The sequence below is a fragment of the Scheffersomyces amazonensis genome (genome assembly GCF_036850825.1).
Source record: "Scheffersomyces amazonensis strain UFMG-HMD-26.3 chromosome Unknown RJT21scaffold_6, whole genome shotgun sequence".
Lineage (NCBI taxonomy): Eukaryota > Fungi > Ascomycota > Pichiomycetes > Serinales > Debaryomycetaceae > Scheffersomyces > Scheffersomyces amazonensis.
Window position 1 is genome coordinate 801,088 of NW_027042746.1, and position 24,976 is coordinate 826,063.

At 32.8% G+C, this 24,976-nt stretch overlaps 6 protein-coding genes across 6 annotated transcripts; 2 read left to right on the forward strand and 4 right to left on the reverse strand. All coding sequences in view use genetic code 12, as the record gives it.

Annotated features, from left to right (window-relative positions):
• The first annotated feature begins 647 nt into the window (after window positions 1-647).
• Window positions 648-2,799, forward strand: RJT21DRAFT_122453 (SCF ubiquitin ligase complex subunit). The gene has a single exon (XM_064882410.1). It carries the CDS (start codon window positions 662-664, stop codon window positions 2,660-2,662), a length of 2,001 nt encoding a protein of 666 aa, XP_064736888.1. The 5' UTR covers window positions 648-661; the 3' UTR covers window positions 2,663-2,799.
• Window positions 2,742-5,295, reverse strand: RJT21DRAFT_51326 (sodium:solute symporter family protein). The gene has a single exon (XM_064884888.1). It carries the CDS (start codon window positions 5,008-5,010, stop codon window positions 2,821-2,823), a length of 2,190 nt encoding a protein of 729 aa, XP_064736889.1. The 5' UTR covers window positions 5,011-5,295; the 3' UTR covers window positions 2,742-2,820.
• A 2,274-nt stretch (window positions 5,296-7,569) lies between these two features.
• RPM2 (ribonuclease P) lies at window positions 7,570-11,517 on the forward strand (the record flags this gene model as incomplete). Its single annotated transcript, XM_064885567.1, has 1 exon — window positions 7,570-11,517. One exon carries the CDS (start codon window positions 7,570-7,572, stop codon window positions 11,515-11,517), a length of 3,948 nt encoding a protein of 1,315 aa, XP_064736890.1.
• A 67-nt stretch (window positions 11,518-11,584) lies between these two features.
• DUR1,2 (bifunctional urea carboxylase/allophanate hydrolase) lies at window positions 11,585-17,568 on the reverse strand. Its single transcript, XM_064884887.1, has one exon. The coding sequence runs from the start codon at window positions 17,084-17,086 to the stop codon at window positions 11,606-11,608; it is 5,481 nt and encodes a 1,826-aa protein (XP_064736891.1). The 5' UTR covers window positions 17,087-17,568; the 3' UTR covers window positions 11,585-11,605.
• A 986-nt stretch (window positions 17,569-18,554) lies between these two features.
• DUR3 (Dur3p) lies at window positions 18,555-20,983 on the reverse strand. The gene has a single exon (XM_064884890.1). The coding sequence runs from the start codon at window positions 20,808-20,810 to the stop codon at window positions 18,630-18,632; it is 2,181 nt and encodes a 726-aa protein (XP_064736892.1). The 5' UTR covers window positions 20,811-20,983; the 3' UTR covers window positions 18,555-18,629.
• A 1,945-nt stretch (window positions 20,984-22,928) lies between these two features.
• On the reverse strand, window positions 22,929-24,059 carry ERG3 (C-5 sterol desaturase; the record flags this gene model as incomplete). Its single annotated transcript, XM_064880371.1, has 1 exon — window positions 22,929-24,059. One exon carries the CDS (start codon window positions 24,057-24,059, stop codon window positions 22,929-22,931), a length of 1,131 nt encoding a protein of 376 aa, XP_064736893.1.
• Between the last annotated feature and the right edge of the window lie 917 nt (window positions 24,060-24,976).

The window sequence follows — 24,976 nt, forward strand, 5'->3', positions numbered from 1 at the left end:
AGTGTTAGATATCTTACATGCACTCTTCATCTGCAGTATTTACTTACCGATGTGATGGAACGGCTGTACCGACAACACCATTAACGGATAAAGAGTGTAGATACGACAAAAGTGCGTCACTATAAAGTGTCTGAAGAGAGTGTCTGGAAACAGTGTCTGAAATAGCCCATAATCATCGCTAGTCCCGAAAGGGTATTTTGCAGCCCGGTGTTGACATGCGTGCGACAACGTGGTCCACCAGACAGACACGAATACCGATAAGCAGTACCAAGTAAACAAAGAGAGTTGTAATTACGTAAATAATAAACAAACAAGCAAAAAGCAAAAAGCTAAAAGCAAAAGCAAAGAAATAATCAACTAAATAAACAAATAAGACTCTGTCTTCAATCAGTGGTCTGAGCAGATTAACAACCATACATTAGAATCACTGGCAACAATAACAACCAAATGAACAGTAATCAATTCCGCATCCAGCCGGAGGAGTATCAGCAACCCCTGGTTGTCTGACCACAAGACACAACCATAGTTTGTCTTCGGCTTATAGTTCGGCAATAACTCTAGCAGGTGTGGAGGCGCGTGTGCAGGAATATCTTCTGACACATAAATAAATATTGTAGATCCTGTTTGTATATATGATGTATTGTCATCTCTAACGGTAACTATGATGATTGCAAATGCAACAGGCGATGGTGTATACCAAGTTGTCGATCAACTTGGAAACACTGTCGTTTCTGGATTGAAAAAACCGGTAATTTTACGAAATTTAGTCCATGTGAATGATTTACCCAATGAAGTTCTCGTGACTATATTCTCTAATCTTGATCCTATTCAACTTAATAAAGTTAGACTTGTATGTAAGAGATGGGATTTTGTTATGAATGATAAACAGACATGGACAAATTCATTTAGTTTAAAGTTTCATACTCCGAGAATCTTCCCATCATTATCAAATTCCAGTAATTGGATTACCGAATATTTTACTAGATTACATTACTTAAAGAAATGGAAGAAAGGTATAGCTTTACATAATTCTTATCAATTATATGATAGTGAATATCGATCTGATGATTCATATTTAACTAATTTCCAAGTTAATAATAGATTGGGAAGATTAATGGTATTCTCCAAGAGATTTGGTAATATTACATCATGTACTTTAAAGAATGGTAAAGCTCAATCTTTTATACCTGGAGGTATAACTACAGCTTTTGAAATAGTATCTCATTGTTTAAATCCAGATTATTTATTATTAGGTAAAATGAATGGTCAAGTTGTATATAAAAATTTATCTACAGCCAATCCTTATTCTACTAGTTCATCTACAAAATTAATTCGTCCAGAAATAAATGAAGATTCAAGTCCTATCATGTGTATTATTAGTAATCCAGGAGCTTCTGCCAAATATAAACATATGGATATAATATCTGGTTCATATAGAGGAAGTTTGGAAATTCGTAGTTTACAGGGTCACCTTTTCAAATCATTTACTTTGACTAATGAAATCATTCTAAATATTGCTTCAGATTTTAAAAAATGGGTAATTATTAATACAAATACTCATATTCATATAATTGATTTAATAAATTTAACCATAGTCAAATCATTTGAATTAGGTATTACTATAGAATTAGGTGATACTACTAGCTTTTCATATTATCAAACTATCAATGAATCTAAAAATAGTCTTGACGTTGACTTTGGAGATTTCAATATTGTGGTATGTCATGTAAATACAATTAAAACATATAATTTCCGAGATTTGAATAATATATTACAAAGATCTCTTCAACTTGATAATTCTAAAACTATTCGTCGATCTACCATGCAAGGGGTTCTACCTAATAGATCAGGTAGTAGTAGAAACAATAATATAGTTGGACTGGATGGTTTATTGTTTGCTAATCTATTATCTGATGATAGTATAATAATCTGGAATATAAGAAGTGGAAATAATGAAGGGTCTGATATCGTACCCATGACTACTATTTATCCAGAATTAAATCATGGCAAAAGTTATCATTCACTTCAACATACATTGAATGTTTTAAATTTACCTCAAATCACTTCGATCTCATTAAATGGATTATTCATTGCCGTGGGTGGTTACAGTGGAGTTTGTCGACTTTATGATGTGTATACTGGACTATTTGTTCGAGATTTAACAGTAAAATTCCCCAAGACATTCAGACATATGTATGAACAAGTTATACCAGTTAGTCAAATAATATTGAATGAAGATATAGATCAAGCCAATGGGATTGTAGTTAGTGGAGATTCTATGCAATACTTCCAATTTGGTGAAGCATCACTCACGTCATTGAATCAGAACCCCAAGAAATCAAAACGTAGTCAAGTTAATAGTAAAAGTCTCGATACAAAAAATAAGATACGAGAACAAGAAGAGGAATATTATAGTGACATACATTCTCAGAATGAGTCTAGAAAGTTATTTGAGAAATTCAATGGAGAAGAATATAACGCAGAGGTAGAAAATGATGACGATATATCCTTAGCCATAGCTTTGAGTGAAAGCTATCATGATAGCAAGGTTAATTCACGAGCCAATAGTCAAAATCAAGAAGACGAGGATTTGCAATTAGCCCTTGAGTTGTCTCGAATAATGCACGAAGAGAGTCAAAATAATAGTCAAGTATTTGATTAACTGAGATACACAAAAGGATTGTAATAGTATATATACTCATATAAACTCACTCTACAATTTCAGAATATCCAATGTTTTGGAATACAAGTTAAAGACATTAATCTGATATATTTAATAGAAACGAACTAAATAAAGCTGCCTTGTATGAATAAATCTATCTAATACTCTTTAGCTAACTTCTCATCAATACCCGTGGGAGTTAGTGTTCCTCCCGAAGGAGTTGTACCTTCATAAACGATTTGACCTCTTGATTGACTACTAGCTAACATATGAGCCGCTATCTGTGATTGAACAACATGTAACTTCTCAGGATTAGCCTCTTGCCATGCTCTCAACTTATAGGTTTGACCCGTCAAATCCCAATAAATTCCTCTGAAAGTTGTATATAGCGCTTCCCTTCCCTCCCAAATTGGATATACTACTACCATGAAAGCAGTATAAAACATCCAGATAAAAAGGACAGCTATCCAGCCAGTAAAGAATTGCTTGGAAAAGATATAAGAAGAGCCATACATTGGCATGGGCCAGAGAATTAAAAGACATAGAGTTAAAGCACTGCAGATCACAACAGCCTTCTTATAAGATTTAGCCAATAATTGCTCTTCTTCTTCTAATTGCGTGTAGTTTCTTTCCGCTATTTCACTAGCAATAATACTGATTTGAGATTTAACCGGATGAATATTGACTTCAATGTCACCTTTCTTACTATCTACATTTCGTATAGCTTTCAGTATTTCTTCATCTTCTTCAACTCTTCTAATGGATTTCAATATCTCCCAATCAAAATTCTGAGGTTTAAATATAATAGTTAATACTGGAATAATAACTATAGGAGATAATAAACCAACAACATTTCCGGTCATCATAGCTATATCTTCATAGGTAGTATTAACGTTAATTGCTCCAAATTTAACCTTAGTTACCACTAACCATGACATAACAGCCAAGGCAGTAGCTATTGGTGGAGTCCAAGTTGCTGCAGCATGATTCTGATGCTTAGATAATAATGTTAAAGAAGCTGATAAAACTCCTCCACAAACAATAGTACCCATCAATTCAAATAAGTAACCCATTGAAATTCCAGCATAGTATAATCCAATAGCAAATCCTGCAATTACATATGTGTAAATAATAACAGTAATATGAGAAACCCAAATTAATCTTTGACCAGCTGCATTAGGATCAATATAACCTCTATAGATATCATAAGTGAAAATAGTAGAAACGGAAATCAATTCCGCTGAAAAGGCAGAAGTACATGCCATGAATACCAATAATAAAGATGCAACTGCACCCCCAGTACCTAAAAGCGCAACTGCAGCATTAGGTAATACCAATCCTGCTGATACTTGAGCTGGAGTTAAACGTTGGGCCGTTGGCCAAGATGGAGTATCTTGTAAGGCTAAACCAGCTAAACCCATTGTTACTGATATTAAACATGGTATAGCAAACCAAGCTAATGAACCACAAACATATCCTGGTAAAGCAGCTCTTGGATTTGCAGCAATTGCTTTATTAAAATAACCATTATCTAAAAAGACAGTACCAAATCCACTTGTTATATTAATAACAAAGAAAATTCCTCCACCTTTAGATCTCAAGGTCAAATATGAACCTCCAGCATTACCTTCAACTGGATTAGTCTCTCCTAAAGCAGTTATAATTTCCCAAACTTTACCTGGAGAACCTAATTGACTATTGGTTGCAAAAGTTGAAAAGGCAAATACAAATATAATAACTACCAAAACAACAGTATGAGCATAATCAGTTAAGAAAGTAGCCTTAATACCACCAAATAATGTATATAAAAGAACACCTAAAGGTAATAATAAACAAGCGGCCACCGTATTCATACCAGTTAAATCATTTACTACAGCAGAACCACCAGTTAATAACATAGTGGTGACTAAAATATTGGTAGCTAAACACCAGAAAATGTAGATACAATGAGTTAATGTACCATATCTTGCTTTAACAATTTCCAAATATGTATGAGCTCCAGGAGCTCTTTCTTTACCTTTGATAGCCAAACATGCAAACAATGTTATTTGAACAGTTGCACCTGCAGCATAGAAAAATCCACCTGAAATACCGTAGTCATATACAATGGTGGTTGAAGTTAATAATGTGGCTGCCCAAGTCCAAGAAGAAACAACAGCTGCCGAAATTAAACCTGTTTTAACAGACCTACCAGCAGTAGCGAATTCTTCAGCAGTCATAATTTCTCGATTGTATCTTCTTAAGACATATGTTATAAGCATCATACCAAAAGCAAACACACCTCCTAAACCAACGACCACAGCATAACCAGCACTTTGTGGTAGAGGGATATAACGATTATCTGACATTTTATTAATGAACGTTTTAACACCGATTCATTGTAGAAATATATTTTGCAACTCTACGTTTCTGACATATTTACTTAGATTTATAGTATATGGTTTAAGGAGAACTCTACATCTATTAATGTATTACTAAAACCATAAAGGAAAATAGCGATCCTTAGCTAAAGCCTAGATCTATATTGTTCAGAAAATAGATTTTTACTATTTAGTAAATCCAGCAATGATAAAGAGAATCACTTGTCGTTATCTTTGCGCTCGGAAACGGAATTTTGCAGATAACGGAATTTGACACTTTTCGATAAGATATTATTTATCCACGGCGACAATAGTGGGGGACACCTTCTGGATTAGGAAATTTGCGTTTTGAAAATTTAAATCTATTGAGTTAAATATAGAGTATATGACTATAGTATAGGCCTTGAAGTATAGTAAAGATAGACAGATGTAGTGGACAAGTCCAAACGCTAGAAGCAAGAATAAATCTCATCTGAATAACAATGAATGAACACTTGCTATTTCCATTTCCAAGGCTTAATCTGTTGATAAGCTTTTAAGTTTTCCCATTTGAGTATCCATGCGACAATGCCCCTTGTTTGACGCCAATAAGGCTGATACAATGACTGGTCAGGGCTTAGAATTGAATGGTACGGTGATTTTTAATTCTGTTAATGTCTCAATGAATATATGCAGAAATATGCTAGCTAATATTGCCCGATTTCTATTTCAAATGTTGAAAAGGTAATAGGAGAGTTAATGAAAGATCGAGTTTGTGTTAAACCAGTAACTATTCTTCAATTTTCATTAAATTTCAGTGATATATATCTTAATTATTAGAATATTCTATTTAAATCTTGAAAATATCAATAGACTAATTCTTCAAGTGGAAAAGTATTACCACTAGCATGTTAGGTTTATCCGATTCATTCAAGACACTGATATCTAATCAAAAAGAAGATGATGACAGTCAGTAAATCAAAAGAAATCAAAGGTGTATGAAGTACATGGTTTATGGACATGTTATTTTTGTAGTAGTATCTTTGTTTGTTTTATTTGTTTTACTGAAGCTCAAGGATCGTGGAAAGTAGAAGCATGGATCGTAGCATTCATTTTTCCTTAATCGTTGAGCCTTTCGATGATGTTTTAGATTACGTTCATTAATGATGTTGAGGAGTTGGAAGACTAGTGTCAAAAAGATATTTACCACAACAGGAACAACAATTGTGTTATTCGATTGCACCAAAGGGGTGCTTAGCCACAATCCATTACCGCAAGCCATGACCATGGTCCCAGAATTGAATCGGAGATAGTTGAAGAACTACGACCGGCAGCGTTGATAATGAATGTGACACTATTTGAGGAAGTTGTCAACAATAGTTTGAGTATAATCCTGTTACATGCATGCACTCATGTGCTAAGAGCAATATACTATAATAGTCTACACAGATCATAAGTGGGTTGTTAACCTTATTTTCCCCATGTAACACGTTACCACCGTGTTTCTAAATGTACAGGTAATTTCCCTGTTTTATTATTATACAAATAACCTTTAGAGTAGAACGATACTTATAAATTAGCCAAGTACAACAAATCTAAATTCAAGGCACTGTTGAGGCTCTCGATCATCATTTTATATGATTATCATCATTATATAGTGTGTCCACTTTGTGGTTTAAGAACAAGTTCGGTATTTGGACCAGTCACAAGACAAATTTGCGTTAAATCTCGCTAATCAAAACGGGAAATACATTGCGCGCAGAATTCATACGACATCGAGATACTAATAACCATAGCATCATACGAGGTATACAATAGTGGATGTATTATGATACAATGAATGTATTACTAAGAATAATATGAACTAAATGTTCATACACTACTCAGAACAGTATAACACAGTAAATCTAGAATTCATTCCTAGATTCCTAGATCTATTAGATCTATACAGTACAGTACAGTACAGTAGACTTGTTTGATCTATACAGTACTATACATTATATATTATGTTACATGACCAAATGAAGATTCCCCACAGTTACATACAATAATACTAAACAGTGCTCTAAACTCTACCCACTTTATTGAACCACTAACATTATAGTTAATGACTATGAGTCAGCCAATCAGACAGGACATTAACGTCCGATCCGAAATTTTCCGCACTGATTTTTTACAGTTTAACTAACGCCATCGAACCAGTAACTCATTTTTTTCTCCGTACGATTTTTTAGCAGACGCCGTAATAGCCCGTCCCTGTCTCCGTGTCTTGTCCCCTACCAATTTGCCCTCATAAATTGAAGGTCAAACCATCAATTTACATAGTAACTCATTAGTGAAGACGTTAAGCTGAACAGGTTAAGGCTCCTTAGTTTTTCCTCAGTAATTAGCGACTAGCTTAGTAAGTAAGTTTAGACACAAATTTCACTAACAGTAAGTCAGACCATAAAATTTTTACGGCCACCTTGACATTTACATTTACATACATTACAGAGGGCAGCTAATGGCAGCCAAAATAGATATTCATTATAGAAGGAGTCATACACAGTACACTAACTCATAGTCATCATGGTGTTTATGAATCTCATTAGACACTCAAAGTATCCTACTAACTATAGAGACAAGATCCAATTCTTTCAAAACTCATACTTAAATCATTATACCACATCCCTTGTACGATATAATTTCTTCTACAATAGACGATGGGATAATGAAGGACCTCATCCATCAAATCCTGGAGAAAGTCATTTCTTAAGTATTGATAATGGTCATTATGGATTATACTATTCAATGTATAATCATGATGCTGAAAGGAAACAACAACAATTTGAAGATGAACGATACATTTTAGAATATTTACTTCGTGAGAGTAAACGATTTCAATGTACGTTATGGTGTGAAAATGTATCACAATTAAAGAAATCAACCGTCATATTTATTCAACAATTTAATTTAGATATTAATCATAGTTTTGATACATTAAAGAGATTCTTATACACTTCGTTAAGTTCGAATCATAGTCATATTAAATTCACTAAACCTTATCAATCTCAATATCAATTTAATCAAGTCCGTCATTTCACTACTACCACCACCAAAAAGGATGCAGTAACCGAAGATGCTAAAATAATAGAATTAATCGATGAATCATCAGCTCCAAAACCAACTAAAACTTTTGAACAATCGCTATTAGATACCCAAATAGCTGGTATAACCCAGATTTATTCAACTTATACTCAACCTGAAGATTTAAATATGATTTATCCATTATATCAATCATTAAAGAGAAATCAATTAACTTTACCAAATATTGAATTATATAATATAGTATTAAATTCCATCATTAAACGATCATTAGATTCGGAATTTAGTTTGGAAGCTATTGAAAATAAATTAACTACTTTATTAACTATTTATCAAGATATATTAACTAGTGGTTTAAAACCAAATCATGATACTTATAATTTAATTTTAAATACTTTATTAGAAGGTGCCATAGATTGTCATAATTTAACATCAAATAATCAACTTCATTACGCTGAAATTATAACTAAACGACAAGAATTTAGTAAAATTGCTATTGATTTATATTCTTCAATAATGTCATTAGATAAAGTTGATTTATCATTAATAATTCCTAAATTGGTTAATGTATTAAATATTAATCCTGATTTATTAAATACAGAAGTTATTGAAACTATTGCTAAACAAATTAAACAACTTGAAATTCTTACATTTGAAGATTTAAAATCATTTATTAAACTTAGTTCAAATTTTACTCAATTTAATGTATTTGAAGGAGATTCATCCCAATTACTTATTCATGATTATATTAAGAATCTTTATGAAATTTATTGTGAATATCAAAATAAAGATGCTGATGAATTTATTATTTATTCTTTATTAGTTGAATCATTAATTCATAATAAACAATTATCATTAGCTAGTCAATTTCTTGATGATATTTTAATAGATTATAAGAAATCATTATCTTTAGATAATACCCCATCTAAACTTCAATTATCTAATTTACTTTCATCATATTTAAAGTCCATTATAAATGTTGAACTGGATAAATTATTTAAAGCTCATGAATTAATTAAACAATTTAATAATATTAGTTATTTACCGGATTTATCAGTTCATGTTTATAATACATTAATATCCAAATATCTTTGTGAAATTCCCATTAATGATATTAATGATAAACATTATAAAATAGTTTATGAATTATATGACTTTGTAGCTATAAGAAAGGATTATCAAGATACTAAAACCATTCAATTTATGAAAGAAGATGGATATATTTGTCGAGAATTATTATTAAATAAAGCCATTGAATTAGGAGATCATGAAAGAATCTTTCAAATTTTAAAGGAAATTTTATTAAAAAATCATTTAATTTATGATATAATGATATTTAAGAATGTTCTTAATTATTTATTTAATGGAGTTCTTTATAATAGACCTGATGATGAACCATTTAATCATTATTATTATGGATTAGTATGGAATTTAATTGAAAATCAAGCTGTACATTATGAATCAAATCCTCGAGATCTTGCTGATTATCTTGCCGAATATCTTCAATATGTTATAATTCCTCCTTATTCTGGTACAGTTAATGGAATTGAAGTGGATATAAATAGGCAACAACAAATCACGAATTATAATATTCAATTAATTATGAATTCATTATTTATTAATAAATTAATTGATGAAATCGATATTCAAAGAGATAATATGTTTGGATTAATTACCATTTCTAAATTCTTAATGTCATATAATTCGGGAGGTGATGGAATTGAAAATGATAATGAAAACCATAATTATTCAACGACCATGACAAAGATTATTGAATTTCAAGCCAAATTAATTAATCAATTTGAAGATTGTGATAATCATTATTTACAATTAGGTGAAGAAGTTGAAACGTTTAGAGATGAATTAATTAATCATTTTTCAACTTTAATGATTACTCATGATCAATATAAATTGGAATTAACTACGAGTATGATTGAAGCATGTAAATTACTTGGAATTTCCATAGAAGATAAGAATAAGAATAAGAAAGGTTCATTAAATAAATCAAATTATAATGTGAATTTAAGTTATTTATTAAATGTTAATTATAAATTGGGAATTAATAAATTTATTGATTTATTCTTTAAAGGATATAATTTTAGTTGTATGACATGGGAAATTATAATTAATTATAATTTTATTAATGAATATTTAGATCGAAATTCTCATATTACCAGACGAGAATTTATTAAAAGAATATGGACCCTGAATATTGATCATGATTTGAAAGTAGAATTAATGTCTCGATTAATGGCATTAAGAAGTGATAAAGTTAATATTAAATTGATAGAAATGTTAATGGAAAGTGAATGGTTAATAAGTATGATAAATGGAAGTCCTATTGATAATAAATTACTTGGGAATTTATTTGCAGCTTGTCAATCGAGTGAAAATATTCAATTTAAGAATCTTTTGATTAAACCAGAATTCTTTAAATTAATTTATTCAATTAATCAGGATTTGAATTGGATTGATGAATATTTCAGTACATTAAGTAAATTTGAACGATATGATATTATTATTGAATTAATTAATCAATATAATTTGAATCAACTTGAACTTAGTGCTTCGACATTTCCCATTTATAATTCTTATTTAAATGCTTTATTAAAAACTGGAGATATGAGACAATTCAGTCAAGTACTTGAACTAATTTTATCTACTAATACTAATCATCTTGAGGTTTATCGTAAAGAAATCATTGAATTATTAATTGAATATAATTTAATTAAATGTATTAATGATAGTTATGATGGTCGACTTTTCCTACAAATGTATATTAAGTATTGTGATTTATCTCCAACCATTAGACAAGGATTAAGTTTACTTAAATTACGTGATAATTTAAACAATAATAAGTTTGATGATATATATTCATATAAACCGGCTAAATCCATTAAAGAATTATCTACAAGAATCCTTGCTCAAGATCTTGGAGGAATGAATAAATTATATAATGATAATTCTGAACTTTTACCTGATCATGGAGCTAAAAGTGAATTAGTTCGCCAATTATTTGATCAATTAAATAAAGCTAAAAATCTTGGAATTGATAATAAAGTTATAAGAAATAAATTTAACACTATGATGAAATTTTTACAAATGAATAAATTCAGACATTTATCTTTCGATAACTTATTAGTGGCCATTAAATTACTTAGCAACATGGGAGCTAATGATATATTAAATTTCTTAATTAAGAGATTTATTAATCATAATAATAATCAATTACTGTCCCTCATTAATTTCTACTTTATGGAAGTTGATTTAGTGGAATCGAGTCAACAAATGAAATTATTAAATTGGATGAATGGATCATTTTATTATTTAAACGATCCAGTTGTAATTGAAGCTATTGGACAATTCTGTAAGGAAAAGTGTATAAAGTTAACTGAATTTAATGAAACAAAGTTTCAGCATCAGTTAACTTAAGTAACTTAACTTAAGTAACTTAAGTAACTTAATACTAACGATTATTTATTTATTTAAACATTACTAACTGTAGAACAAACTAATTAAACTACTCTAGTACAACCACTAAATCTCCAGCATCTACCATATCTCCATTAGTATGATAAATCTTAACTACTATCCCTGCTCGAGGTGCACTAACCACCATCTCTGTTTTCATAGCTTCTACCACCACTAATCCTTGATTGACACTAACGGTATCTCCTACATTAACAAGAGATTTCCAGAATCTTCCTGAATATTCAGAATAAACTAATTCGGCATTCTCACTAAATGTTTCTGTATCTTGAGGTTTATCAACTTGTTGTTCAAGTTCACTATTGGAGATTTGGATAAGTCGATTAAATTCCGCAAGTTTATCACCTCCTTGAGATCGTTGAAATTGATCAATGGATTGTGAATGTTGTTGAATCCATTCTAAATATTGTCCATGATCAAATACGGTTTCACTAATGTCTACGGTAAACTTTCCTGCATTCATCTCTTCCGAATACTTATCAACCGTTTCTTCATCAACCGGATAAAATTCAACTTGATCAAATGGTCGTAAAAGCCATGGTTTATCACCGGAATGTGATGCCAAAGTGAGTTTATCCCAAATTGGAACGGTTCTACCAACTAATTGATACCCTCCTGGTGATTCCATAGTATATATACACATATAATTACCTCCAATTCCTACTGTTCCATTAGGAGTATAAGTTCTTGAAGGATTATATTTAGTTCCTAATAATCGTTGACGAGGATCTAATGGTACCGCACATGGAGCTCCTAAGAATACATCACCTAATCCAAGAACAAGAAATCTTGCCGTATAAACTAAATCTCGAACATCTTCACGTTTAAGTCCATTAATATTAGCAATAAAATCAACATTATTTGGTAACCATGGAGCCAGACTTCTAATGGTTTCTTGATATCTGGTTACAGCTGCTAAAGTTTTCGAATCTTCAAATGCCATAGGTAATTTAATGATTCTTGATTTAACTTTCCATTTATTAATGAATCGAATTTCTCGTTCATAAGATATGAGTGTTTGTAATAATTGTGATTGACTTACTTCATCATTATATTCAATAAGGACTGATCGAACTCCTTGAGACATTTCAACAATACCAGTGGTATGATATTCATCAACCATTTCTATAAGTTTATGAATTCTATAGGATAAATTTAAATCAAGAGCATTATCTCCATATTCTACAAGAATATATCGATCACCGGCTTGACGATATGTGACTTTAGGAGCATTCTCACTAACTTGGAATCGATATAATACAGGATCTTCGGGTGACTTTAATTGTTTACCTTCAATCGATGGTAAATCTCCACAAAGTTGTTTAATTATCGTATCTTGTTGTTTCTTTAATGATTTAGCAGTATCATAACTAATTGGAATAAATTGAATTTGATCTCCCGGTTTAACTTGTCCAATTTTCCACATTTCTGCTTCAGCAACTACAGCTTCACATACAAATCCTCCAAGTGATGGACCATCACAAGTTAAAATGACGGGTTCATCACCCGTGAAATTGATGGCACCTAAAGAATAAACATAATCATGAGTATTGGATGGATGTAAACCAGCTTCTCCACCATCAGGACGAGCCCAAGTTGGTTTAGGACCAATAAGTCTAATACCAAATCGATTAGAATTATAATGAACTTTCCAAGTATTAGAAAAGAAATCAGTTACTGCTTCAGTAGTAAAGAAATCAGGTGATCCATGAGGACCACAAGTGACAGCCACATTCCAAATTTTTGAAGAATAATCAGGAATTAATGATGGAGAAATTGTCATTGGTTCAGACACAGGAGCAGCAAGTGTACAACTGGCTAATTCTGGTTGACCTAAGAAAAGTACATCTCCTAATTTAAGTACTCGACCATTATGACCACCTAAATTCCCCAAGGCAAATGTTGAACGAGATCCTAAATATTCCGTAACATCAATTCCACCCCGAATGGCTAAATATGCTCGACAACCAGTAGATAATTTTCCAATAGTTAATTTATCACCTCGATGAATGTTTATGGGTTCCCATTGATTTACAGAAATTCCATTAACATCAACTTCGGCTTGTCCACCCGTGACGGTAATTACCGCATTATGATGAAAGAGTAATTTAGGTCCATTTAAAGTAATTTCTAAACCAGGAGCCAGTTTATCATTTCCAACTATTCGATTAGCTACTTGAAATGAATATTCATCCATACATCCAGATGGTGGAACTCCAATATGCCAATATCCTTTACGACCAGGATAATCTTGAACTGTAGTATAAGCACCCGGATTAATGATTTCAATGGCGGTTGGACGATAATCATAAGTATCCAAGACTTTAGTGGCAACTTTAGCTTGTTCAAACATGGAGGAATTAGCAATTGAACGTAAATAATCAATATTAGTAACACATCCAAATACAACGGTTTCATCAAGGGCTTGACGTAATTTACCAAGAGCATCATTACGATCTTTTCCATGAACAATAATCTTGGCAAGAGTAGGATCATATTCGGCTGATATGACTGTCCCCTTTTCTGCCCATCCATCAATTCTAGCCCACAGAGGGAATTTAATTTCAGTTAATTGACCGGGTGATGGCATGAAATCCTTTACGGGGTTTTCAGCATAAAGTCGAGCTTCCATTGAAGCTCCAGTAATGGTTATTGGTTGATTAAAATCAGGTGGATCATCAGCAGCAATATATAACATCCATTCCACTAAATCAAGTCCCGTAACCATTTCAGTTATGGGATGTTCAACTTGAAGTCGAGCATTAACTTCAAGAAAGTAAAATTCATCGCGTCTTTCATCATAAATGAATTCCACAGTTCCAGCACATTTATATTTCATAAGACTTCCAAGTGATTCCGCTGCTTGTCTCATTTTAATTCGCGTCAGTTCTGGTAAATTAGGAGCTGGGGTTTCTTCAATAATCTTTTGATTTCTACGTTGTAAAGAACAATCTCGTTCTCCTAATGCAATGGCTTTACCATAACCATCTCCAAACATTTGAATTTCTACATGACGAGCATTTTCAACAAATCGTTCAAGAAATACTCCTGAATCGCCAAAGTAAGATTTCCCCTGATGTTGAACAGTTTCAAACACTCGTTCTATATCTGCTTCAGAATCAACTTTTTGAAGTCCAATCCCTCCTCCTCCAGCAGTAGACTTTACCATTACTGGATATTCTAATTTAGCAGCAATTTCTTTAGCCTCTTTAGCATCTTTAACTAATCCTGAACCAGGAACAAGTGGTACACCTGCTTGTTCAGCAATTTCACGAGCTGAATGTTTTAAACCTAATTTTCTAATTGCATCACCAGATGGTCCTACAAATACAATTCCTTCTTTATTACATCTATCAGAAAAATCAGCATTTTCAGATAAAAATCCATAACCAGGTATAATGGCTTCAGCTCCTGATTGTTTAGCTGCATCAATAATCTTTTCTAATGATATATAAGTTTCAGCAGCTGAAGTTCCATGTAATGGAATAGCTACATCAGCAAGTAATACATGTTTTGCATACTTATCAGGATCAGAATATACGGCAATGGCCTTAATATCTAATTTCTTTAATGTCTTAATTATACGAACTGCAATTTCTCCTCTATTGGCTACCAATACTGAATTGAAAGGTTTCTTATTTTGACTGGCAATTAAATGAGTTTGATAATTATGCCATCCTCCATAGCTGGAGATATCGCTAGTGCCTGGAGCTTTATATCCATGTTCTTCACAAATGAAGGATTTAATCCATTCACCAGATCTTAATTCGACTGATCCAATTCCAAGGGGTTCAGGTACCATCGCTATAAAGTCTCCAAATGTCTCCTTAGGGATATAGTATACTTCTACAGTTATAGAAGTTCCATTATCAGTATCACCAACTCTTCTTAATCCTGGCTTGGCTATAGGTCCAGTCTTGGGTAAAGCATAGAGCTTATAGTGAGGAGATGTTGTAGTTGATTCAATGAATGAAGCATGAACCTTCTCTAATTGCCAATGGAGTTGATAACCCTTTAAATGAGCACCCACTACGGCCAATTTGATATGAGTATTTGGATTGAGTTTAGGAACGTTTGGTAATAATTCATTACCCAATCCACTGACTGGCTTATCTCTTAAACAACCATAGAAATGACCTTTTGGTGATTGTACTTGTGACGAGTATGGCTTCATATACCGACAAGCCAATTCCAAAAGGGCATAATCATTAAACTTTTCTGATAACAATGTGATACCAAATGGTTGACCATCATTACGGAAACCTGCTGGAATCGAGAGCGCCGATAAATCAGCCAAATTAACAAAATTAGTATAAGTTCCCTGATAAGAATTAATGAGCACTGGTTCTTGTTGGATCTGTTTAATGGTAGGAGTTAACGGAGCAGTAGGAACTATGAGAACATCAATATCTTTGAGTTGTTGTTTAACTTTTTGAATGATTCCTTGACGTTTATACTCATAATCAAAGGCAGTAGCAGCTGAATGTTTCTCTCCTCCTCGAACTATAGCAGCGACAGTTGGATCTAGAGTATCTTCAGGAGGATTTGTTGCTAAGAAATCCTTAAGGGCAGTATACCGTTCACTAACCCAAGGACCTTCATAAAGACATTTAGCTAATTCCAATAAAAGACTGATATCTACAGGAACAAATTTAACACCCAATTGTTCAAATACTCCCACTGCTTTAGTATACAATTGAGGATTTTCAGTTTCTCCATACCATTCCAAATTGGTAGGAATTCCGATAGTGGGGACTTTAGGAAACTTTAATAGTGGATTCAGTGGTAAAGGTCTCGAATATTCATCATTGAGTCCATCTTCATGAGCCATAACTTCAAATGTTACTTGAGCATCCTGTAAGTTTAGGGAGAAGATCGATACACAGTCGAGTGATTTACAGGCAGGGACAACACCTGCAGTCGAGAAGACCCCCTTTGTTGGTTTTAATCCAATGATATTATTGAGAGCTGCTGGAACTCTTCCGGAACCCGCTGTATCAGTACCTAAAGAAATAGGAACAATACCTCTAGCCACTACAGAAGCAGAACCAGCTGATGAACCTCCAACTACATAGTCTGAATTAAAAGTATTAGGAGTAATTCCATAGGGAGATCTTGTTCCAACAAGTCCTGTAGCGAACTGATCTAAATTGGTTTTACCAATGATTATTGCACCAGCGTCTCGTAAGTATTTAACAGTAGTAGCATCTTCATTAGGTGTGTAAGCATAGGCCGAACAAGCGGCAGTTGTTTCAAATCCCTTAACATCGATATTATCTTTAATGGCTACTGGGACACCATAAAGAGGTAAATCCAACTTATTGGCTCGAGATTGTAAGACATTCCATTGATGTTTTAAATTGTCAGTAGAAGCTAGCGAGATCCAGGCAGGGTCTTTAGGTGCTGGTGATTGGGTAGCTAATAAATTAGCGAGTAAGGCATACGATTCGTTAGGGGTTGCACTATAATGAAACTGTTTCCAGTCATGAATGGTCCAGCCTATGTAGGACATGACTAGTTAGTGAGTAGTGAGTAGTGAGTAGTGAGTAGTGAGTAGTGAGTAGTGAGTAGTGATTGGTGGGTAGTAATAATAATTATTAGTGAAGTAGTGAATCAGTAATTAGTGTAATTAGTGGGGACTCAGTAATATATATAGTGGATCAGGAACTCCGCGGAGTGTTAGTGGAGTGAAAAATTAGTGAAAGATGTCACTACGAATAGTGACTGATAGTTTACGTTACGTTACTAAGGATCACTTAGATAATTAATGACACTATTACCACTTAATATAGTGGGGGAACTCGCTGCTTATATACTCCTATGGAGATATCCGAATTACTACAGTTCATTTAGGTTTGTTATTGTCTCTACACACTCTACTCTATCACTACTGTCACTAAACCAACCTCACTAAATCATAGTGTCGCTACTGGCCGATGGCCCGCTAACTTCTAGTGGAATATTCCGCTAATGGAATCATTCCGCGAAGTCTATTTTCACCGACGGCCCGCCGCGCGCTCCATTTGGTTTACTAAACCTGAAGGGCATTCAACTCCAGCGACTGGTGTTAGTGAGCCTACTGATTAGAGAGACTTACTGTCACTGTCAATGTCATGTAGCTGTCAATGACATGTCAATGTCAATGTCGATCTCATTCCAAGATCTCTCTAATCTCCTTAACAACTCAGTAATCTGTCTCTAACCTCTTAGTAGTTACTCGCTAATACTGTCTCACTATAACTCTACTTTCGGTATGTCCAGCCTAAACTCGTAGCAGTTAAAAGTAGTTATCAATTGTTAATTATGTGTCGTACACCCTTTCTATCAGGAAACATCGTACGTATCTGATTGGCTCCAGATATACTGATCCCCGATACGACAGGGGTGCAAACACCAAACCTGTGTGTTCGGGATTCCGGTTGGGGAAATAATTTTGATAACAGAAAAATCAAATCTAAACAAAAGAAACTTAAAACTTAATCGCAATTTAAATCTTGGCACCTACAACGGCGACTGCAAATTGAGCAAATTGATAAACTCCACAAATTGAGTTGAATACAATAATAATAAAGATTAATACAAAATGCCCAGTAATAAAGTTTGATAATGGTAAAGTTTGATAATGGTAATAGAATAAAGTTTGATAAATAGCAATCGAAAGTAATAGATAGTAGCAAATAATAGAGAATGATAGATTAATTACTATCTATTGGATCAGATAAATGTCAGATAGTAATAGATACAACTAGATACTATTAGAAACTAAAAGAAACTAACATGTAGAACAGTAGTAGTATTATAGAGGTATTTTAGTAGTATAGTATTGTAATATTATGATAGTACTAAGGTTTTCAAATACTACTATGTGAAGTGTAATAAAATATACTGTAGAATGGAATAATAACAGCAACTATTACTGAAATAGTAAGTGTGGACCCTGCTCAAAAGCGCAATTACCATGCATAATAATATTATAATATATTGGAAACACTAAACAAGAAATAAATACGCCTACATAGACTAACAATAACAAAAAATCAACAGTATAATCCCAATTATGACTTAATATCTAACTTCTCATCAATACCAGTAGGTGTTAATGAACCATCAGTAATAGTCTTACCTTCATAAACAATACGATTTCTAGATTGACTTGTAGCCAATAAGTGAGCTGCCACTTGTGACTTTACTGCATGTAACTTCTCAGGATTAGCTTCTTGCCATGCTCTCAACTTATAGGTTTGACCAGTCAAATCCCAATAAATTCCTCTGAATGTAGTAAATAATCCATCTCTACCTTCCCATACTGGATATATAATAACCATAAATACAGTAAAGAAGATCCAAATGAAAAGAACAACAACCCATCCAGTAAAGAATCCTTTGGAGAAAATGTATGAAGTACCATACATTGGCATTGGCCAAAGAACTAAAAGACATACAGTTAATGCCACACAAATAATTGCAGCTATTTTAAATGATTTAGCCAATAATTGCTCTTCTTCTTCTAATTGAGTATAGTTATGCTCAGCAATTTCACTAGCGATTACACTAATTTGTGATTTAACTGGATGAACCCCAACTTCAACATCAGTTTCTTTACTACCGACAGCTTCTAATATTTCTTCATTTTCATCAACTCTTTGAATTGACTTCAAAATTTCCCAATCAAAGTTTTGTGGTTTGAAAGCAAATGTTAAGATTGGTACTATAACTAATGGTGATAATAATGCAACCACATTACCGGTTAACATGGCATTATCTTCAAATGTATTGTTGACATTAATAGATCCAAATTGTACTTTAGTACATACTAACCAAGACATAATAGCTAAAGCAGTGGCAATTGGTGGAGTCCAGGTGGCAGCAACATGATTTTGACGTTTTGAAAGTAAGGTTAAAGCAGATGATAATACAGCACCTCCAATAATAACTCCCATTAATTCATAAAGGTATCCCATAGAAATACCAGCATAGTATAAACCAATAGCAAATCCTGCCATTATATAAGCATATCCAATAACTGTAAGATGAGAAACCCAAATTAATTTCTTACCAGTAGCATTTGGATTAATGTAAGATCTGTAAATATCATAAGTGAAAATAGTTGAAACAGCAATTAATTCAGCAGACATGGCAGAGGTAACAGCCATGAAAACTAATAATAAAGATGCAACTGCACCTCCAGTACCTAAAAGTGCAACTGCAGCATTTGGTAAAACTAAACCAGCAGAAACTTGAGCAGCAGTTAATGGTTGAGCAGTTGGCCATGATGGAGTATTTTCTAAAGCTAAACCAGTTAAACCCATAGTTAATGAAATTAAACATGGAATTGCAAACCAAGCAAGTGAACCTAATACATATCCTGGTAAAGCAGCTCTTGGATTAGCGGCGAAAGCCTTATTGAAATAACCATTATCTAAAAAGACAGTACCGAAGTTACCCACAATGTTAATAACAAAGAAGATACCTCCACCTCTTGATCTTAAAGTTAAATATGAACCTCCAGCATTACCTTCTCTTGGTCTTGTTTCAGCTAAAGCAGTTATAATTTCCCAAACTTTACCTGGAGAACCTAATTGACTATTGGTTGCAAATGCAGAAAAGGCAAAAACTAAAATAATAACTACCAAGACGACAGTATGAGCATAATCAGTTAAGAAAGTAGCTTTAATACCACCAAATAATGTATATAACACAACACCTAAAGGTAATAATAAACAAGCAGCCACCGTATTCATACCAGTTAAATCATTAACCACGGCAGAACCACCAGTTAATAACATAGCAGTAACTAATACATTAGTTGCAAATCCCCAAAAAACATAAACTAAATGGGTAGTAGTACCATATCTGGCCTTAACAATTTCCAAATAAGTATGAGCACCAGGAGCCTTTTCCTTACCCTTAATAGCTAAACATGCAAATAAGGTAATTTGACAAGTAGCACCAGCAGCATAGAAGAAACCACCAGATATACCGTTATTATAAACTTGAGTAGTTGAAGTTAATAATGTAGCGGCCCAAGTCCAAGAAGAAACAACAGCAGCAGAAATTAAACCTGTTTTAACAGATCTACCTGCAGTAGCAAATTCTTCAGCAGTCATAATTTCACGATTATATCTTCTTAAGACATAAGTTATAAGCATCATACCAAAAGCAAATACAGCACCTAAACCAACAACCACGGCGTAACCAGCACCTTGTGGTAATGGAATAAAACGATCATCAGACATGTTGATTGTTTATTATTAAGTTGGTAATATTATTGATGAATTTAAAAACTAAAATAAATATTTAAAAAGTTTTGCAATTGAGAATTTTTCAATTATATTTATATTCCCCAGAATAATAACAATGTACAGCAACCGTTTTATTTATTTATTATAAGTCATGATGATTCAATAATATTTATTTCTAATCATAATAGTTCTGTGAAATTTTTCAGATACAGATATTAGCTGTGAAATAAAAGAATGGCTATTGTATGCATGAGTTAAAATTATTTTATTCCTTGGACTCAGATAACGAAGTGACACCTTTGATATCTTGAGTCATTTTACAGGTTAACTGAATTATTTTGAAGGTTATTCTAGGGGGTAATTTGCGTCTTATGTTATTATTTTTTCTCTTACATTTTACACATTACAGGTAATTTTCTTAAGCTTAGGATGCAACGCCGTTTTACATCTTTAATCATTACAAAGGGCTATCGGCTTTATGCCTAGGAAACACATCTTTTATTATTATCGTGTTCGTTAATCAACCTTGATTGAGTAGGAATATTTTGTAGGCTATCTATCTAACGACATCTTGATAACTGATACGATAAGTAAAATGTCATAAATTATCAATTTTCTAAGTATTTTAACCTTATAATCATGTAACGCAAAATATATACGGGGCCGAAACGTTTAAAATGGCCCGGTTATAAATAAGCTGTAAGAATTAATCTGCAGTAGAATGTGAGATATATTTCAGATAAAAGCTGATGAAACACAAACTAGGAAAACCCAAGCGTTGCTCTAAATCTCTTAATTGGGTAATACATTAAGGCTCATAGTAGTTTAGAGCCTTGACTTCATTAGTAAATCAATAAGATTAGTTAATTCAATATGCCTTACAGAGTTTTGTGAAACATTGTTTTATTTGATAAGACCAATTCTGTCCAATTATTCCTATTGCAGATAATTTCGAAGGCTCTAAATCATGTGACTGATAAAAAGAAAATATTATTTTGCATTTTATGTAACACGGCTAATTTATTTTCAGACGGAATGCTTAGTTTAGAGTCAAAGTTTTTGATTAAGCTACTCAGTTGATCTGATTCGTCCTTGTATCTATTTTGTGGGAATAAATTGAATCTATGGATAATATCCAATTTATCGCTATCGTCCTCTTTATGATCCTCCTCCCCTCCATTTTGACGTCTGCACTGTTACTAGTAGCCCAGTCCAAATTCTAAATTAGGGGTTTGAAAAATAGAACAAATATTTTTTTATTGCGCTGAGTAAATCGCAAATAAAATGGCCCGCAAAATAAATGCCAAACTGCCGTACGCATAAATGTTAAGATAAAGGAAATCAGTAGCATATTACACCAATAAACATATTCACTTGTATGGTGCAATAACGTAGGCTTACGGGCCATCAGGAAATGTATTATATAAGCCTAGATGAAACTTTCCATGCATCTACATGGGCTTCGCATAATAACAGTAGTTAGTCTTCATTTAACGTCTTACAATCTGTACTGTATAAAACGCAATATCTTATCTATAAATTTATTTTTACATGGCTCCTTTCGGTACTCCTTTTCGGTACTCCAGGATATATTTCGGGCCATATTCTGGGGCATTCTTTAATAGATTTCTGGAACCATTATAATAATTACAGTTTAAGAATCATTAACGTAACCATTTACTCATAGAAGACTCTTTAACCAATTTATCTTATCTATAATCATCAATATATTGAGCTGTGTGATATAGATTAGAATAGCTTACGGTCCTGAACCGGCACATCATGTAGAAGCTACAGTAATAATAATTGATTCGACTTTTTATTAATTCATCTATAAACTTGGGATATTAGAGTTCATTAGGGATTTTTGACAGAATAATTCAGTAGGTAACACACAACACATCAACTCATATGAGTAGGATGAATAACACAAGTAAACAATTATAGTAGTGGGAATATCTCACGAAAAATTCTAACAAATATTAATAATATATAAACAAACAAATAAAGATCAGAAACATTGGAGTGTTTATTATCTAAAGTTTTAAAATATGAAACAGGAAAGAAAGAAAGAAAGATAGGTAAATCATTACATGAATAAGTTTATTTAAGCTAAGCTCTGATATATTCTCTATCATCAACTTTACCTTCTAATTCCCCTCTAATTTCTTCCATTTGTCTAGTTTGTTCTCTCCAAACTTTTTCATCTTCACTCTTCTTAGCATCCTTAACAAATAAGGAATCGTCTGGTCTTCTGTATGATCCACCAATTCTATCCCATAAAGTAGTGAATTGTCCATAATTGTAGTTGAAGTATAAGTGGTGAACAGTATGACAAGCAGTACCGTTGACAAATGGATCATTAGATAAATATTGACCATCGTGAATCATTACAGTCCAGAAATTAACAAAAGTGAACAAGAATAAATAAAGAACCTTATGCAATGGGAATAATAAAGGATAAAGATGGTAAGGTAAACTTTGAGCCCATCCATCAACAGGATGGAAAGCATGGGAAGCAAAAGGAGTACAGACAATCCATTTATGATGAGGTTTATGTAAATTCTTATAAATGGATGGCCAATGTAACCATCTGTGAATAAAGTAAATACCACAATCAGTAAATAAAATGAATTTAGGAATTTGTAACCATAATGCTTTCCAACCACCAGTGCATTCATTAATATCCATATATAAGAAAGAATAACCATTTAATTCTAATAAGAAAAATGGAACTGTTAATAATACCATAACAGGAATAGCAGTAGCAGCTCTTTCAATTTCTAAAAAGATTTGATTTTTTAAATATCTAGGATGATTGAAGATTTTCTTATCAAATACAAGGAAATAAGAAAGAGTAGCAACTGAAAAGTATAAGAGCCAACCAAAGATAGCTGTAATAATAAAAATGGAAAAACCTTCTCTAAATAAATTGGATCTACTCAAGAACGAATCATTGATATATTCAGTAGTTCCTAATAAATTTGGTAAACCATATATTTCTGACTTATTTTGATAGTTAATAACTTTATTAAATATGGTAGAAAGGATAGGATTATTTAATAAGGAATCACTTATAGTTAAATTAGTATTAAGGGCACTCCAATTATATTGTTTAGCATTTAATGTTTGTAATACTTGACTATTTTGTATGAATTGATCGACTGCTCCTCCTTTGGGTAAGACTTGAGCGTAGGCTTTATCCAACAAGTAATAGTCGGCAACTTCCAATACTAAATCCATGGTGAATTATAATTGTTGTTATTGTTGTTGCTGTTGTTGTTGTTTAAGGTATAATAAGGATTTTTCAGCTCGTATAGACTAATGAGAATTATACGACAGCTATAGATATATAGGATAAGAAAAGAAAGGTATGGATAGCAGATGTATAGAACGAAAGTAGTGAAACCTCAGCAAAACCCAACAGGACAAATATATATATTTATATAAAGGCAACGAATGCTTATTTATTCTCTCCCGTGGTATGATTTGGTTTGCTTAATAGTCCGGTTTGGCATCCATCGTTTCCATACGAAAAAGGATCCTCCATGTGCCGCTAACAATAACAAAAAAAATCCTTCTGTCGTTCCGCCTGCACACAGTTTATACGACGGATACGAGTAAGAAAAGCGATAGTCGGGTTAGTAACGGCGGAACTTAGCGAGGGCGTGGGGGACTAATATCTAAGCAGGGGATGAGCCTGGACAGATCAGATAGGTGAAGAGGTGGAGTATAGAATTTAGATTAGTTATAGATTATCAACAGAGAAACAATAGTAACAGAGTAGAGACCGAATACAGTATGACAGTACGCGTAGTGACCCAACCATATATTTGTCGTTGTTGACATACAACTGAATTATCATTCGACGAAGAACATACATACTTTGTCGCTAGCGAGAATCAGCCTATATTCCGCACCCACTACACAATTTATTAGCTGATGACAGTCTCTCCTAAGTTACACACCATAATGTCACAGATATGATCTGATAGTTTTCAAACTACTCAAACTATTGTATATAGTACTACTACCTCTAATTCAGTTACTATATTAGCGCATATACTCCTATTAACTGTAAGCAATGTATCGTATCGGCCGGCATATTGTCTTTCCCGAACTTCATAACTGATCCGAACTGTTGCAACTAACTAACAGTT